Source organism: Homarus americanus, unplaced genomic scaffold (genome assembly GCF_018991925.1).
Source record: "Homarus americanus isolate GMGI-L3 unplaced genomic scaffold, GMGI_Hamer_2.0 scaffold74, whole genome shotgun sequence".
NCBI classification, from domain to species: Eukaryota; Metazoa; Arthropoda; class Malacostraca; order Decapoda; family Nephropidae; genus Homarus; species Homarus americanus.
Window position 1 is genome coordinate 3,781,168 of NW_024716951.1, and position 18,642 is coordinate 3,799,809.

At 39.7% G+C, this 18,642-nt stretch overlaps 1 protein-coding gene across 6 annotated transcripts in view; it reads right to left on the minus strand.

Annotated features, from left to right (window-relative positions):
* Positions 1 to 13,325, minus strand: part of LOC121858649 (probable peroxisomal acyl-coenzyme A oxidase 1) — a 32,166-nt gene extending 18,841 nt beyond the window's left edge. For 2 of the 6 annotated variants that reach the window (XM_042355192.1, XM_042355193.1), the window contains exons 1-8: positions 9,212 to 9,265; positions 8,503 to 8,641; positions 7,645 to 7,810; positions 5,619 to 5,787; positions 4,246 to 4,369; positions 3,777 to 3,896; positions 3,077 to 3,201; positions 2,405 to 2,565 (exon numbers count right to left, since the gene is read on the minus strand). In XM_042355192.1, the coding sequence (XP_042211126.1) occupies positions 2,405 to 2,565; positions 3,077 to 3,201; positions 3,777 to 3,896; positions 4,246 to 4,369; positions 5,619 to 5,787; positions 7,645 to 7,810; positions 8,503 to 8,641; positions 9,212 to 9,250 (1,043 nt within the window). In that variant the 5' untranslated portion in view covers positions 9,251 to 9,265. Of the gene's footprint in view, positions 1 to 2,404; positions 2,566 to 3,076; positions 3,202 to 3,776; positions 3,897 to 4,245; positions 4,370 to 5,618; positions 5,788 to 7,644; positions 7,811 to 8,502; positions 8,747 to 9,211; positions 9,266 to 13,123 lie in introns of those variants that run through there. The other 4 variants (XM_042355196.1, XM_042355195.1, XM_042355197.1 and 1 more) reach the window with 4 other exon arrangements.
* Positions 13,326 to 18,642: the final 5,317 nt, after the last annotated feature.

Below are 18,642 nucleotides of genomic sequence, written 5' to 3' on the forward strand. Positions count from 1 at the left end.
CAAGGATGAGTTGGGTAAGCTGGGTGACACCGATAGCGAGAGCAAAAGCGACGAGGACAAGGAACAAGAGGTGGTGACTCAAGAAGTTCTCGTCAAACAGTTTTGGAAAAAATTTAACGTCAAACAAGCTGTAGACTTCTTGGTGGAGGCATGGGATCAGCTGTCTATAGCTACGATTCGTCACGCATGGAGGCATGTGTTGCATGGTATACCAGGTGAGAGGCAGTCAACCTGTGACTGGTGAGGTTCAGTCTGTGACAGTGGCATTGGACCTTGCAAGAGAAGCTGCGCACAGTATTACAGCTGAAGGCTTCTCCAAGACCACCAACGAAGACATCCTGGAGGTGATCAGAGATCCTGAAATGACTGCCGACGAGATGTTGGAAGATGATAACGTCAGTGAAGAGGAAAGTGGTGCGTCAATCCCAGAAGAACACAAATTAACGCATAGTAATATTAAGGGTGCCATCGAGTGTGCAGAGAAATTAAAGCTCTTCCTTTCCAACGACCCTGACGATGACCGCTATGAAGTCTTCCATACCCGGCAGGTGCAGACTATGGAGCCGTACATCAAGGTGTATTAAGACAACATCAACACTAGCTGTCAAAAAAGCATTACCGAGTTCTTCGCCCGCAACCCACCACAGCCAGCCAGAGCCAGTGAAAGTGACTTTGAGGGATTTGTCAGGGAGGCCCTGACAACTATGACTGATAGTGATTCACCTAGTAATGGTGATTCACCTGAGGGCCAGTAATCTGCCTCGGAACCAGCCTCCATCCCCCTATGCCGATCCATCTCTTCTACTAACGTAAGTGTTACACCCAACCTTTATTTTTCCTAACCTAACCTTTATTTTTCCTAACTTAACCTTCATTTTTTCCTAGCCTAAACTCTTCTATATTAATTGTGTGTGCATACCATCATAAAGTTAAGATAATATTTTTACTACAACATAGTTGTGTCGTCAAAAAGTGGAGTTTGGGGGTCGGGCCAGTCTCTATTGGAATTAATCCCATATGTTCTGTTGGTCACTTTACGCGGTACCCTGTGGGTTCAATTGACCGCGTAAATTGGGGTACTACTGTAATTAAAATAATGACAAGAAGAACCAACCCAAACTTAACAAAACCAATTATACCCTGGGTCTGTTAGTTTCTGGGACTGGTTGGTTTCTGTTATAATCTAACTTAATCACTCCATTTAGTCATAAGGTGAAATAAGCAATGGTTCCTGATCTGCATGAGATCCCCAAAAATAGATGACTTCAGCTTGCCACATTTTATGCAGATTGGGTATAAATAGAAGTGCTTAGTTCCTGGAGGGAATAGTACTCTCATGGATACAACACAAGCAGCATTGGCTGTGTTCTCTGGAAGGTGGCTTTTGTGAAAAGCTACCCTGACTCAACCTCAGGGGGTGGTTTTATTATTATTGTCTGTCTCTGCAAGAGGTGCTGTCAGTTCAGTCAAACATAAGTAAGTGAAGTTTCTGGTCATCTTTGTTATTTGGCGTGTTTGCCTCAGTGACCTGATTTGTCATTTTGTAGAAACTTTACTTTGTGTTCTTGTGAGAGTCCTACTCCTCTCCACCTTTGCTTGTTCTATTAATATTATTGTCTCTCGAAGAATTATTGTGAATCATGAGTTACATGACCCATGTTTGAGCACTAGTGAACTTATGATACTTGTACATTGTTTACCCTGGCATTGTTATTAATCTATAGTTATTATTAACCTTGAGTTCTATGACACCATACTGAGCACTAGTGATATTTCCTTACAGTTTGTTAGCTAAATTGTATCCTTTATATTTACACCACCAATTATTATCATAAATTCAGCTTTATTTTGTATTTTAAAACATCTAGTGAAGCTAGTGTAATTTTGAATTAAAAAAATATTTCTTTCTAATGTTAATACATGTATAAACTTATTTTTGTAAATAAATTGTCATTTTATTTCACTTTGTCATCTGTATATCCTTTGGTTTAATGAAGTTGAGTTCCCATTATGATACAGTATATTAAAAAAAGAACAAGAGGGTATTAAGATTTATAGTCTCTAAAATCATTTAACTTCCATGAAACTGTTGACATTTACTTATGTTATCTCAATCTATGAGTGATATGATGCCCTGGATTGACTCATAAATGTTCCAAGGTGTACTAGAAAAGCCTAACCTGAAAATTAGTCACATGGTCAATGTGGAGAAATAACTTTTCATCTTTAGTAATTATTATTCACTCAGCCAACAGTCTGGAATTTAGCAAAAAGACTGGTCATCAACATCCTTGGTCTAATCTCCATTACTATCTTCAACACAGAACCAGTCACTAACAAGAATACACCATGTGTTCTTACTTTGTAGGCCAAGTACATAAAAAATACTCATACCAAATCTTACCCGGGGACTAATTCAGACTGATGACGAACAGCAGAGTAGCGGGTTGCTATGGTCACTGCTCGCTGTAGTTGCCGATAAGAGTCAAAGCAGATAGCAACCCTCACAAATACCATTGTGCCATAAGCAAGTTTATCATTAGCAGGCTTCACATAAGTTCCATCCTGAGTAAAAATTAAATTTTTTGTTAACATTCCAAGGAATATTATCTTATGTTCTACATTGTCAAGACATAAACCATAAACTAACAAAAATACAGGGCTTCAGTAACACTATTTTAATCAAGTATATATGCATTATTGGCTATCCTGGACACAAAGGCAAGCAGAAAATGGCTGGCAAGTGCGTAGTGACCACGAGCACTAGCCATCAAAACAACACTCTCCCTTTATCTCCCTCGCCACTGTGGCCCCAGGGAAGTTTCTAGAGGGTCAATATATAGTTTTTTTTTTTTTACTTTTTTGATTGTTTTATCATTTAAAAAGGTTAAAAATAATTTTTGGAAAAGTTTATTTTTCTCGATTTACCCGAATGAGGGATATGGCCAGCGGCACCCTAGCCCAGGGTGTAGGGGTTAAAATGGAAAACCATTCCTGCGTTGAAAGATGCGAGGGGATGAGATTTACGACCATGGTCAAGACTACCAGAGGGTTAATATAAAGATTTGAAACTCACTTCCAAAACTTTTGAATGTTTCATGAGTAAGTTTGTTCGAGGAATTCGGCAGTGGTCAAACCTCAGGAACCCATTATCATTTGTATTCAATCCAAGCCTTGGACCAATCTCTCCAACTGTGACACCTAAAAGTTTTAGTACATAAAATTAGGGTTTACAAAAGGCTGAAGAATAGTAGGTAGCAATGCAAAGTTGTATGATAAATACTGTATTAGTTGACAGGGAATATAGTATCTCGAGGTTTACCTGTACATGTATTTACAAGATCAGTGGTCACATGCAGCTACACCATGTTTTTAGGAGTCTTTCATTCTCATTCCGAAATATTTTATGTGAGGCACATAATCCAAAACTTTCAAATCCCTAATACTGTATAATATAGAATGGTAGTTAGAATTTTTCAGTATTAAATGTAGTGGGCTAATGGTTGAAATTCAGGGCCCATAATGCATCCCAAATTTTCCTGTAAGCTGTTAACTTTCAGTTTCACAGATTCCACATCCGAAGTGTTCTTTAAGAATGTAACCTCCATGAAAATTAAGGGTTAACTGTATAAACACAAACTAGAAACACAAAACACACCAATAAAGCAGTTACAAAGTAAGAAGTACTGAAGACAGACAAAAAATATCTCTATTGACCTTGATACTGCCTAACAAATTATGTTACTTTTCACAGAATGTTCACTGTTAAGACTCACCTGGCATGCTCTGATGAGTTTCTTCATCCCTAAGTTGGACAATAAATGGGTGGATTCCATGGCAAGTACCCTTAGTGTACAATTGAGCCATGACGACAGCATAATTCACAGTCTTGCCCACTGATGGAAAAGACCAAATATTTTAAATTGTTTCAAGTTGTCTGTTTGAGAAAAATATGTCCGAATGAAATCTGTTCAGTAACAATGGTTATGATAACACTAATTCCAGTCATCAGCCTCACTTAAATAATTTTACAAAAATCATGACTTTCTTTTTAACCAAGAGAAAATGTTCAGCAAGAAGCCTAGAAAAAGGCATACAGTACTTTGAACTATTACACATTTTTCATCTATATACCCATAATGGTACTGTACTGCAATATCGTTTTTCAATCTATAAACTGCATTAGGCACATTAACTAATATAAATCTTCTAAAAATGTGCATACTTCATAACTCATAGACCTACATCCTCCAGGCCACCATTTGGTTGCTGTGATGGTTGGAGAATGCAAAACAAATTCTTGAGTATCTGGATCATATGTGGCAGTTGTCTCAAGACCTCGAAGGAATGTTCCATGACCCAACTCTGTCTGCAATAAAAAGTACAGTATGTATATACATTACTTACAATTCATGAGCACTCTTAAATCTTGGAAGTGAACAAACACACACACACACAGTGGTCCCTCGGTTAACGAAATTTCGGTTAGCGAATTACCTTCAATTCGGTAACGAACAAAAATTCGATTAACGAAATCCTTACGAACATCACGTTTTGTTGTGAGCATCAGCTGATGGGCTAGTCTGCCAATTCAGTAATCTGTTCGATGTTTACATTCGTTTCCAGTGGAGTAAATATCAAGAAAATTGTGCTCTTTAATATTTTTGTGCATTTTTTATATTAAAATTATTGGTCATTCTAAAATTTAGCCATCTAAGCTCTGTCTACATAAAGTTTTTCAACTATTATTTTGGCTCGATATATGTAAATTTATTCATTTATTGAAACTCATTTACGTGCATACTCTGTCCTAAGGGCAAAGCTGTACTGTACATGTAATCAAAATAATGTACAAAATGAATACTAAAATTTTAGTCTAGTGCACACTATTGCATGTTTACATTCAAATTGGCGGACTAATATTCCAGTTGGTGAGCAAGCCAAAGCACGTTGAAACATTTTCGTAAGAATTTCGTTAACCGAATTTTTGTTCGTTACCCGAATTGGATATTCTTATGGAAGGTAATTCGTTAACCGAAATTTCGTTAACCGAGGGACCACTGTGTGTGTGTGTGTGTATATATATATATATATATATATATATATATATATATATATATATATATATATATATATATATATATATATATATATATATATATATATATATATATATATATATATATATATATATATATATATATATATATATATATATATATATATATATATATATATATATATATATATATATATATATATATATATATATATATATATATATATATATATATATATATATATATATATATATATATATATATATATATATATATATATATATATATATATATATATATATATATATATATATATATATATATATATATATATATATATATATATATATATATATATATATATATATATACACACACTTAAAATTCGTGAGGATTAGGTTCTCAAAATTACTACGAATAACATTTGCTGATGGGGGGGGGGACATTTTTACTTGTGTGGAAAGGAATGTATAATCCCTGTATTGTATGTATGTATGTGTGTGTGTGTGTAGATACACACACATAAACAAATAAATAATAATGGGAAAATCCTCTCACCTGGGCATATGTGCCAAAGATCTGTCCAGCCCATGCACGACCCATCCACTCTGCTTGTTGATCAACAGTCCCGTGACCCATAATTGCAGGGAGAAACATAACATAATGCAAGGCCAGAGGGTTTCCATCTTTTGTAAGTGCCACACCTAGTCCTGACCCCATCAGAGTTCTGAAAAATACAAATGAATGAATCCTTATGAAATTTCTTAATACCCTTGTACTGTGCAGAACAGCACTGACCGCATTAATCATATAAATACTATATTAACTTTACTCCCCAGCTAAAAGGAGGGGGTGCATAATAATAAAAGATTCATATATTTTCTATGAATAGTAATTCATCTATGAATTTCTTGCTTTGTTCCCCCTGGGCATTGAAATTTTGCTTAACATTACAGTCAATGGCCATCTTAATTCCATCAAGTGTTAAAGTTTGTAACTAAACTTGAAACACATAAAATAAGATCTCAGCATCAAGCCAACATTAATAACTTTACACTAGGATTGAGCAGTTCATTGCAATAAACCATCTGGAAAAAGGGAGGTAGGTTTCTCATTGACACAGAGCGAGAGTTACCTGAAATATTTATGAACAGACACATGCCAAGAGGTCCTTCTGCAAACTTGCAATTCACCTAGTGAGCAGTAGACATGCTAAACTTGATTCAGTGGTCCCTCGATTACCGAACACAATTGGTTCCACAGAGTCGTTCGTTCTCCGAAAATTTCTTTAACTGAATCTATTATTTCAATGGGATATTGGGTAATTGGTTCCAACTCTCAGAAAAAGTATACAGACAAAGTACTGAATACCGGTAATAGAAATAACAAAACATATAAATATAAACTAAATACAGTTCTGTACAGTATACTGTACAATAATACATAAAAAACAATAGATAACTGTATTGGTTCTAATGCCTTTTTCATGTTTCATAATAATTTCTGCCCTGTATATTATCAATATGTTAACTAAATTTCAGAATGACCAATAATTTTAATGTAAAAATGCAAAAATATTCAAGAGACTAACTTTCTTGATATTTACTCCACTGGAAACGAATGTAAACATAGAACCAATTACTGTATTGGCGGACTGGCCGATCAGCTGATGCACACAACAAAGCATGTTTCTCGTAAGGATTTCGTTAATCGAAGTTTTGTTCGTTAATCGAACTGAAAATCCTAATGGGAGCTAATTCGTTAACCGAAATTTCGTTAATTTGACCGTTTGTTAATCGAGGGACCACTGTACTGGGAATCATTTCATCCATCTACTTAAGGTCAAGACTAACCTGATTGCTATCTTAAGCTGTTCACCTGTGAAAAAGCAAGGAAACAAACAGACCTTACCCTAACACCGATAAAAATACAAACAATGTCTAATTCTGAATGTCCTGGGGCTAAGTGACAAGGTATCCTCCTGTTTTCCATCAATTTCCATGTAAAATTAGTTTTAAGGCCCAAGATTCATGGGGCCACTGAGCTGATGGGATCAGGAACTGAGCTTCTCCTCATATAAGGCATCACATGTGAAGTGGTTTAACATCAAGCTTTAAAATTGAGCTTAAGCATAATAGAGCACACATGCATTGTATAATGATCATAGCTTGTTAGTTCTGTGCAACATGGCAACTGTTGCCTCCCACATTATCATTTTTAAGTTAGGGTTGTTGATGTGAATAAGGGTAAACTTTATATCAAGCCCAACCCTTATGGGTTTAAGCTTTTCTTGGTTCTTAAGACCTTAGCCTTCATTGAGTACTGTATAGTACTTATGGTTTGTTCTATAGAGATTTATGGGTAGGTTAAGAAAAAATATATACAATAATAATAAAAATGATACTAGTCATAAAAAAATATTAATGTTGTAATAATAATAATAATAATAATAATAATAATAATAATACAGTATACTGTAAAGTATTTTTTTCTATCTCCCTGTAAACAAATTAATACTGTATAGAGTTCCATGGTTGACATCTGGTCAAAAAATCATTATTAATGAGTTCCTAAATTTTCTTACCTTATTCCTTCCATCTGCCCAACAATTTGCTGGACCTTCTCATCTTCATTAAACTTGCGAACCATGTGACATGCTTTCCGCAATTCATTGGCATACCGGTCTTCATGGCTCATGTATTCAGGTCGAATTGGGTCAAGAAATTCTGGGTCCGAAAGGAAGAGGTCCTCTGCAAAGTAATTCTTATGTTACTTAAATGTACTGTACTGTACTTGTGAATCAGTAAAATAGTACTGTATACTGATTGAGTTTTTGGGAAAAAAAAACAAAAACTGTAGAATTTTTTCGATCGCATGGTGTTCCTCAGTAAAGTGTACTAAGTGCAAGACTGAATGTAAATATTGCAAAGACCAACATATGTGACATTGTGTAAGAATCTCAGAATCCAACGACAAACAAGAATCAGCCCAATAAGGTAAGAAATTGGTGATTCCATCATATGGCGAGAGTCGGTTAGGTTAGGTTTTAGTTTTTCTAGTGTTTCTTGGTGTATTTTTTATTCGCTTAGCCATTATTTTTTTACAGAAAACGTCCAACGAAAAAAAAATCGAAAAAAAGGGCAATTTCAGCCAGAAATGAAGGTCATATTTGGTCTAAGCACATACAAATACAATAGAAAAATATATTTTTTACTTTCTAACAGAGTGCGGTGTGACAGTGCAAATTTACCAATAATACCCCTAACCACTCTCGGATGGTGGTAACATATAATCCTAAAATCGCTGGATGACCTAAACGATAATAATACCGTTTATAAGTCATACAAGCTAATCCCGCTCTGACCTAACCTCTCTAGATTATCGGCTTCTGTTTGTCCTACTCCAATTTACTTTCTTTGGTTAAATTTGCATTACGACTTACCTATTTGCCGGCGATTTGCAGTCTTTTCTACTCCACCATCCAGAAGATTCGTAATTTCTTCCTTGTTGAAGCTGCATTTTGCTCGTTCTCTCTTAAGGTCCAACACACACTGGCTGTCAGTTGGTCGGGCCATTGCTTGCTGGTTACAGATCATGGAATATTCATATAAAATTATCACCAATTGTTCATCTTAAAACATAAAACACATTATAGTTTAAAATAAAAAAATAACTATAAATATCTTCAAAAACACAAAGCACTAAAAGATCTTCGAACAAGATTGCCTAAATTCCAATGGTCTGGAACAATGGTGCCATTTTAACTATTTTTCCGCATGTGATCTAGCAGGCAAACTTTAAATCTAGCTGCTACCTTTTTTCTTGCTATTTTGTAAAGAAGCCTGGCAGATTCCTAGCATTATTAAAACCGATTATTATCATACTGATTTTTTAAAAATGTACTTTAAACTGCAAGAATTATTTAATGTTAATTTAAAAATTTCCTTTGACACCGTTATGACTGGTTTTGGCGAACATTCAGTCAGTTAAACACAGTAAAAAATAAACTGAGAAATTCGTATGGCAGTAAAACAAAAATGGTTAATGCCATTCTAGCAATCTGGACAGGATTAAGAAGAAATGGAAAATCATGCCATGAGTACGAAATCCCTGCAGATACTCTAAGCAAGATAGGAACTTCCCAAACCTACAGCGAAGGTGAACCACAGCAAAGTACTGTACCAGCACATCAGAAGCCCAAGTTAATGATGACGATAAATTCTCAGAGTTGCTGTTTTCTTAAGAAGCGAGTATTCTGTGTACCAGTACCAGTATATTCAGAATGTTCTTTTAATCTAAATATTTTCTTGCCATGGCTATAGTAATAAAATATGGAAAACCGTGATTTTCTAAAAATTGTGCAATTCTTATTATATTTACGTCATGTCGTATGCAAGAAATAGCTAGCTTTTTTTGGTTCCAATCTGGGGGGGTTTTCGAGGCCGCCAAAGCGGCTAACGAGCCGATCAGTGGTGAAGAGGATAAAAGTAAAAGTAAGAGTTGCAAGTGGTACTGCAGTGGATTCCTCCCCTACAAACGCTGTTTGTCACTGAGTAGCCGACCCCGCGAATTCCCCAGTGTATGCCTAGTGGTCTAGGTCAACCAGCACCGCCTTACATGACGGAGGTCAACTATTAAGCCACGCCTACCTGCGCAATACAAGACCTGACCTTGTTGTGGCCTACCTCTCTTTTTCTACCTACAGCCAGTCTTCAAGTCACACCACCACCTCCGCTCCTGCCTGGCGGCCCTCGCGACCCACAAGCTGATCCTCCTCTGAGCACCCTCACCAACCAGTTGTACTCTCTCCTATATGTCTTATTTCATCCGATAAGAAAACTTTCCTGGTTGTCTTTCAAAATTTATTAAAAAAAAAGTTAGAATGCATTCTTTAAACCTAGAGGATATACTGTAATTTAAATTTTAATGAAGCCTTAAGGGGGTTAAAAGAATGGTCTACAGTGCTTTTCAACCATTTATCATGGTGGGTCACCTGTAGTGGATACTCTCCCCTACAACTGTTGGTTGATCACTTTCCGTCCGCTTACCAGCCAACCAGCAGCGAGTTCCAAATGTGATGGGCCTCACTTTGCGGCAAATGACCCATTACTGCCTTCACCTCAGCCAATCAGCAGCGCCGCTCACTTCACATGTGGGGTTTCGTGATGTCTCGCACTCGGGATGGGTTGGAGAAAGGAAACTCTTTATGGTGGTTTTCTGTATATAAATATATTGAATGTACAGTGCAGTTTGGTGCTGGGAAGTTGCTGCATGGTTAGGAGCTTGCTGAGAGGAGGTGTTGGATGAGGAGCTTGTTGAGAGGTCTTGTTGGTTCGGGAGCTGGAGTAGAGGCCTTCACGGCTAGGCTGAAGCTTATATAGGAGGAGGCTTTGGCTGGGAAACTCGACAAGGGATCGGCTGGTAAGCGACAAATGGCAGTAGTAGAGGAGAGTATCCACTACAATACTCCCCTTCCCCCCCGAGCGCTGCAGGAGACTTGTTGTCGGCAAGGTTGTATCCTACATGCGAGACATAACGGGTAGGGGTGTGGATCAGTCTGCCGCTACGGGAGACGACTCTGTCTAGTGACGTGGAATCTGTGGGAGAAGGAAGGTTGTAGAAGGTTGAACAGGCGAGGGATGTGGTGCTTCTCTCGCGGCAGGTGTAAAGTCCTCAGGGGCGCCGGTTGGAGTGTCTGGGTTCATAGGGCCGGCTGCAGGATCCTCATCAGGAGCAGGGGGCCACGTCAGGAGCAGTAGGTACCCGAGGATGAAAAGAGGGTACTCAAAAATGTTGTGGGCGAGGTGGTGCTGTGAGCGGCAACGGTGGGCAGACTGGCGAAGAAGGTGCGGGATGAATGTGTTCAGGGCGATGGGAAGGCTGGCGTGGGGCAGTAGTCTTGAATGTCGAAGCTGCCTGTCGTAGTGTTTGTAGTAGGTCGTGACGGGCAGCAGGAGTGAAGTGGTCAAGGTCAAAATTAAGGCGTGTGATGTGCTGCTTGATAGTGTCGGAGGTTATGGCGTCTACCAATCTCCGTCGATGTCGCTTCCTCGTGTAGTTGCAGGGAGCCTCACAGCATCTAGCTTTAGCACCAAAACGTTGATGGTACCAACAGAAGGTAGGTACACTGTGCTGGGGGCTGGCGGCGGCATCCGAGGCAGGACGGGGGTGTTGGGGTCGGGAGGACACAGTGCGTGGGGCAGGAGCAGCTGCAGGCTTGGAGGAGCAGAGCTGCTCGAGGGTGTCCATCCTGCGGTGTAGGAACTGTAGTAAGTCCCTCATGTCTTGTGAGGTGTTGCTCGTCTGGGGAGCGTTGATCCAGTTGACAAGACAGGAGGAAAGTGACGGTGTGGCCGCTGAGTTGTTCGCGGCAGCATGGCGCACAGCAGTGTATTGGTGGAATACCCTGTCTGCCGTGGCTGCATAGGTCGCCGAGGTAGTCGAGTAGTCCAATGCCGAGAGGACGAGACGAACTTCTGCAGGGAGCTTGAGTGTGAAGCTGGTGCAGGATAGTGTCAGGAAGCCTGTCTGTGTGGCGAGAGTTGAGTCTCCACATCTAGTCCCAGAGGCATGCAGGCGTTGAGTTGCCGACGGAGAGACCAGATAGGTCTTGCAGGAAATTGGTGTCAGGCCGCTGGTATCGCCTCTTGAGAGCATCTCGTAGATCTGCGAATTTGTTGTCATCTGGGGGCTTAGTGATGATTTCTGCAACTTGTGTGGCAACTTCTGTGGGCAGGGAACAGACCAGGGCGACGTATTTCTGTTCGTCTGTAGCTGTAGAGCCGATGAGAGCTGCCTCTGTAGAGATTTACTTTACTTTACTTTTATCCTCTTCGCCACTGATCGGCTTGTCAGCCGCTTGGGCGATCGGTCACGACTCTTTTCCTTTATATTCTTCACCAAAAGGTCGGCTCGCTAGCCGCCCGGGCGATCGGTCACGTCTCTGTCACGCACTGTTGGCAAATACTGGGCATGCACCGGCTCCTGAATGTACCTGAACCCGCTCCAGTGTTGGTCAAGTCTTCTCTTGAAAGAGCTCACACTCGGTGCCGTCACAACACTTTCTGGTAGATTGTTCCAAGAGTTTACAACCCTCACTCCGAAAAAGTTTGCCCTCACGGTTTTCCGGACTTGCGGCTTCTTCAATCTTGAGCTGTGACCCCTTGTGGGGCGAGCGTCCGCCAGCTCCAAGTAAGGACACTCAACTGAGTAGTGCCCCCTGAGATGCTTATAAACCTCAACTAGGTCCCCCCTTGCCCGTCTGTAGTATAAGCTAGGCAAGTTCAGGCGCTCCAATCTCGCAGGGTAGCTGAGATGCCGAAGTGCAGGCACCAGCTTGGTGGCCCTCCTTTGAACATTTTCAACCAACTGACAGTCCCTAGCATATCTCGGGGACCAGATGGGGTGACAGTACTCCAGATGGGGAAGCACTTCACTCCTGAAGATCGTCACGAGGGACGGACCGTCTAGATATCTGAACGACAGTCTTCAATGTTGTGATTGAAGACTGGAAGAGTGATCCGCTTCTCATCCATCCTGTGTGAGTGCGTTACTCCGGGGGTCACCATTGTGGGGTTAACGTGATGTTGGATTGCACTAGGATGGAGGTGAGAAGGGAAACTCAGCTATGGCATTTTCTATATATATATATATATATATATATATATATATATATATATATATATATATATATATATATATATATATATATATATATATATAATATTTTTTTTTTTTTTTGGGGTGGGGGAGGGGGCATGTAAGCTATGATCCTAATCTAACCATTCTAACGGGAGTTACTAAGTCAAAGCCTATATTGCCATAGGATATGTATTGTTCCAGACTTATTTATACAGCCAGATCACCCCCTATTAGTCACCCCAGCCTATCAGGTCACCCCTGGACCTAGCCTGGGTCACTCCATGATGACTAGTCACCCAGGTTGAAAAGCACTGCTCTATACATTTAAAAAAAATTCTAATTAAGAAAGATTAGAGTGACTGCAATCTAAAGTCTAATTACTTTTAAAACAATATTTATATGCCTATTGAAGAAATACTGACCAAGCTTACTTGAAGAGAATTTCTGGCATGTAATGGTGGAGCACCACAGCTTGGACAGTGTAAGCAGCACTATAGCAGCGAGTGGGTAGTACGGTGGAGCCCGCACCTACCTTACACTGATAACAAGTACAGTATCTGGCGTGATGGTTGCACCCACCCTTATCTTGTACCTAACGATAAACACCTCTCATATATTATTATGTAAGGTGATTTATAAATATTTCTTCACCCTCCCTTGATCATATAACCTTTCACGTATTTTATACCTTATGTTAGTGATATATATATATATCTATCTACATCTATCTACATCTATCTACATCTATCTATCTATATATATATATATATGTGTGTGTGTATGCACAGGGTGGTGTAATGCCTCTAGTTTGGTAGCATTATGTTAATGTTATGGTGCAAGCACTGCTTGCTCCCTCTCGCTCTCAGCTACCGTTGCTGGCTAGTCTCCGTGGTGAACAGGGAAGCAACTTGCCCAAGTCTTCGCCTGCTAGTACACAGCCTCTTCATCAAGACTCCTGCTGTGCCGACCCCAAAACTGGATGCAGAGGCATCAAGGAGGCCTTTTATGCCAACCTTTATAGTGCTAACCTCTATCCCCAGAGAAGATAAGGTTGTGCTCCTTGGTGACTTTAATGACAGAATTGGCAGATACTTTTACTTTTTACTTTTAACCTCTTCGCCACAGATTGGCTTGTTAGCCACTTGGGCGATCGGTCACGTCTCCGATTACTTTTCTGCCGACATTTGGCAGGGAATCATTGGGAGAAATGGACTAGGCAAGTATAACCCCAATGGCCTACTCCTCCTCAGCAAGTGTGCTGCACACAACCTCACTATCACCAATACCTTGCTCAGGTAAGCCGACAAGTTCAAGGGTTCGCTTTGGTACTATTGAGCATACCACACATTCTGGCTTTTGTTTCTTGTCTTCATATTGTGCTATAAAGTGCCTTTCACTTTGCCTGTTGGCCAATGGTATCTCACTATCCCTACGTGTTTGACTGGTAGGGGTAGGTGAATGGTTTTCCAACAAACCTGACGACTTTCTGAAATCCCTTTGGTTCAGCTTTGCACCTGTATGTTCACTGTTTAACATATTTGTGAATGCACTAATGCCGTTTCAATGGTAAAGTGCCAGTGTTTGATACCATTTATGTGATTTTCTGCTGTACGGGCAGGTCGAGCAAAACTGGTCCAACAAATTGACACCCCCCATTTACCTTTGTCACCCTTTTTAGATCTTCCAGTCACTTCCTTTACTCCACAGTAGACAGCATGTTCACTCTCCCCGTAACTTGCCAGGTGCAGGCAAGCAATGTTTTATTTTCATTGTTCCATATAACAGGCAATTCAACCCATTTCATCTTCACATTTCTCATATCTTTGGGCAGCCCCTTTCTGGTAACACAAACAGTGCCACATACCCCAATGTTATTCATTCTAAGGTCTTCAAAGAGTAGAATACTCGTGTATAAAAGTTGTCAACATAAAGTACATGATCATTGTTTTCAAATCCCAGCCGTAAATTACCTGTACAGTACACACAAAATTTTAACAAGTACCCTGTCTGACTCGCACAATGACCACAGCTTAATTCCCCACTTTGACGATGGCTTAGATGGTAGGTATTGCTTGAAAAATAACCTACCTTTAAATTTCAGCATGGATTCGTCTACACTTAGTTCTTTCTGTGGGGAATATGCAGACACATACAAATCTTTAACTACGTCAAGAATGGGGCTAATCTTATAAAATCTGTCTTCATTGATTCCCCTCTCATTATTTGCAAAGTGCAGGAATGATTTTAGGAGTTCATACCTAGGTCTAGACATGGTAGACCTAAATCCAGTCATAGTTGTCACCCAAAATTTATTGACAATATTCCTCTAGCGAGTTGATGTACACTCATGCACCATAGTTTCCATGCACCCTCTACCCAACTCAATGGAAGTCGTAGCCTTGGCTTTATACCAACACGCCCCCCCCCATTGTTCAGTGGTGAAATGTGGTAGCTCGTGTTCATGAAGTAATATTTGATAATATATGCACGATACAGGTTTAGTGACTTCATGACACTTTATTTACCATCACTATACGAGAGGGGGACCGTTCGGTTTGCAGCCCTGACGACTACTACTACTACCCTTCAGCCAGGAGTAGCAGTAGAGGGTGCATCGAAACTATGGCGCATGAGTGTACAAGTCCCATGCAGATTTTTAATGCCACAAACGCTTTCATTTCCCCTGCTGCAACATCTGACCAGCACAGATACCTTGACCTCAGATAATGGTTCCATTGATCTTATCATGTCTGCAGCATACCTATTTGTTTCTGCAGCAACACGAGCATAAATTTCATTGGGAAAAAACTTGCTAAACATTCAACTGGGGCTAAATCCAAGAACCCAATAGGTCCAGAGGTACTAGCGAAGTTTGATTCACCCTAAAGTTGCACAGGTGGATGTTCTTTCACATTTTCAGTCTTTGCCCATGTAGGAGTAATTCCATCCCCTCCGGTAGATATTCCTGGAAAAGTACATTTTGGCTTTCATCAGTTACAGCTTCGCCCTCATCTTCCTCGTCGCCACTCTCCTCACTGCTAGCTACAGGTGACGGCCAGGCGGGGTCATCGAAATCACCCCTCTAACTCGTAAGAACATATGGAGTCTGCAATAGTGCGGTTAGCCTGTGCATGGCAGCTCCTGTTGAGTTACAACCACTCTCTATCGTCCATGAATCTATCTTGCCTCCTTTTAAACTTTCCAGCGTCCCAGCACTTACTACAAAGTTGCTAAGCTTGTTTCACTCGTCTACCACCCTATTTGTGAACCAGTTCCTTGCTTCCTTCCTAAATTTATGTAACTTAAATCCGTTGCTACGAGTCCTATCCTGCTCAGATATTACAAGAACATCTATATCTCCCCTATTGATTCCTTTCACCCACTTAAATACTTCTATCATATCTCTCTGCACTCTGTCTTTCTAGATAATGCAAGTTTAGTTTCTTTAATCTATCTTAATATGGAAGGTTTCCAAGTCCCAACTCCAGTGAATTGATATCCATTCTATAATATGAGCACCAGAACTGAACAGCATAATCGAGGTGCGGCCTGACTAGCGCAAGATTTAGTTGCAATATGAACTCCGCACTCTTATTATTTACACTTCTAGATATAAAACCTAATACCGTTTGCCTTATTTCGAACATTAACACACTGTTTTCTAGGCCGTAGGTCCGGGCTTACAAGTACCCCTAAGTCGCTCACACAAGTCGACTTCTCAAGGTTGATGTTGTTAAGGCTGTATACATTGACAGTAGTTGTTCTTCCAATATTAAGTACGCTGCACTTGCTGGTGTCGAATATCATTTGCCATTTTCCTGACCACTCCTGCAGTTTATTTAAATCCTCCTGTAGTGCATTTGCATCCTGTCCTGAATTAATCTGCCGCCCTATTTTGGTGTCATCCGCAAACTTGATTATGTCACTGCTGATCCCAGTATTTAGATTGTTTATGTAGATTATGAACAAGAGTGGGCCCAGTACTGACCGCTGGGGAACATCACTGGTTACACAGCCCCACTCAGATTTAACACCATCTACGCTAACCCTCTGTGTTCTATCGGTAAGCTATGATTTTATCCGATTTAAAATTTTCCTCTTGATACCACGAGCCTTAACTTTTCTCAGAAGCCTCTGTTGTGGTACTCTGTCAATCGCTTTGCTAAAGTCTAAGTAAATAACATGGTAATTTTCGTCATTATCTACTACCCAGAAGTCTTTCCTATAAAACGTCACTATCTGACTGGGCAATCGCTGCTTCGATGTATTCTTGTGTGACACTTCGCTTGCATTTTGAAGACATTTCTGAAAGGCAAAGAAAAACATGAAGTATCGGAAAACCCATCTCAATATGACAAGGTTTGGCTCTGGTTATCTGTGTCGCTCTATTCCCTCTCTCCTCTATTAATTTTGCACTACTGCTTTCTAATGCATAATTCATATAGCACTCTTAAACTTTTAAAATATCACCATATACCATTATTCTCTAAAAAATATGAATAAACAATGTCACAATTTTCCATCATGGCATATGCAAGAAATAATTTTACTTCCCAACTTACCTCGTTTATTTTCCTTCTAATTTAATGATTATCACTCTCCAAGTGCTAGTATTGAATCTATAGAATAAATACTAACCTTATATATACAATATAAAAAGTTGTAATAAAAATGGGGAAAATGAGCAAAAAACACGAGCAGCTACGTTGGCCTCATCGGCGTCGATCTAGCAGTGTCTCCCTCGTCCTGTTTATATCTTTTGATGGCAGGAGCTCCAGCTTGCCCATCGCCGCTAGGTGGCAGCATCTACTGGGTCGGCATGAAATTCAAACCGTGAAGGACTGTAGTCGGGGTACACGTTAGTGGATTTTTATTTTTTAAGAATGTGGACTAGTCGATTTACGCGGTGAAGGACAAAAATAAAAATGTGAATAAAGTCGAGCCACGCAGTGAAAGGGTTAAGAGTTGGGAAAGATAAAAAACCTATCAACTATTTCATGGGCAGTACTACTACAATGACTGAGCAGTCCTTTACTTTTTGAACAATAATTTCTTCCCTCTTAAAATTAAACCTATAATAGCCTAGTTATATATCCTAATTTTACCTCTAAAATCACCCACATGATCAGCTGGTCCTTTAAGGTGCCTTCACACGTACATACATTTTGATTGACAAGACAAAATGAGGCCCAGTTCCAACTCCGGTTAGGTGCTGTCGCGTGCACTAGATTGGCATTTCCTTGATGACAAATGTATGTACCTTTACCAGTGAATATCAACAACCTCACTGCTGACTTAAGTTACTTCCCGATACTCATACAGTACAGTACTTTTTGTGGAAAAGCATTAAGTTTTCTACTTGACTGAACTTCTATCCCTGTCCTGTAAGAGGACTCGCCAATTGTTTTGGCAGACCCAAATTTATCTTTATGAAAATTGAATTATTGTAGTGCAGTTACATGGATGTATGATATGCACAACCATACCCTTTCCCATTATTTCTTGTCAGTTGTCTTTATACACCTTGTTTCCAGTCACAGGTACTGTATGAAGATGAACATTGAACCCACAGGTTTTTTTTACTCAAATACTGTATGAGGCATATACCAGATCATCTTCAACAGTGCAGATTTTTCTCACCAATTGCCATTAGGGAGATGAATGTAGATTGGTTTGTGGACCAACCATCATAAGCCACCTGGACATTATCCCAACATACAACTAGGTTATTATGTAAAGTGAATATTTTTCCAAATTTAAGCAATTCATTACGGTTATCTCCAAACAGTTCTTATATTTTTCCTCAGCAGCTTGATACTCCAAGCTGGAGAAATTTTGTAGGTGCCAGTCATCAACCTCAAAATTCTCTAAAAGTTAACATGCCCCAAGAGATTTGGATTCTCATTGGTCACAAGACCAGTGGTTCCCAAACACGGGGTAG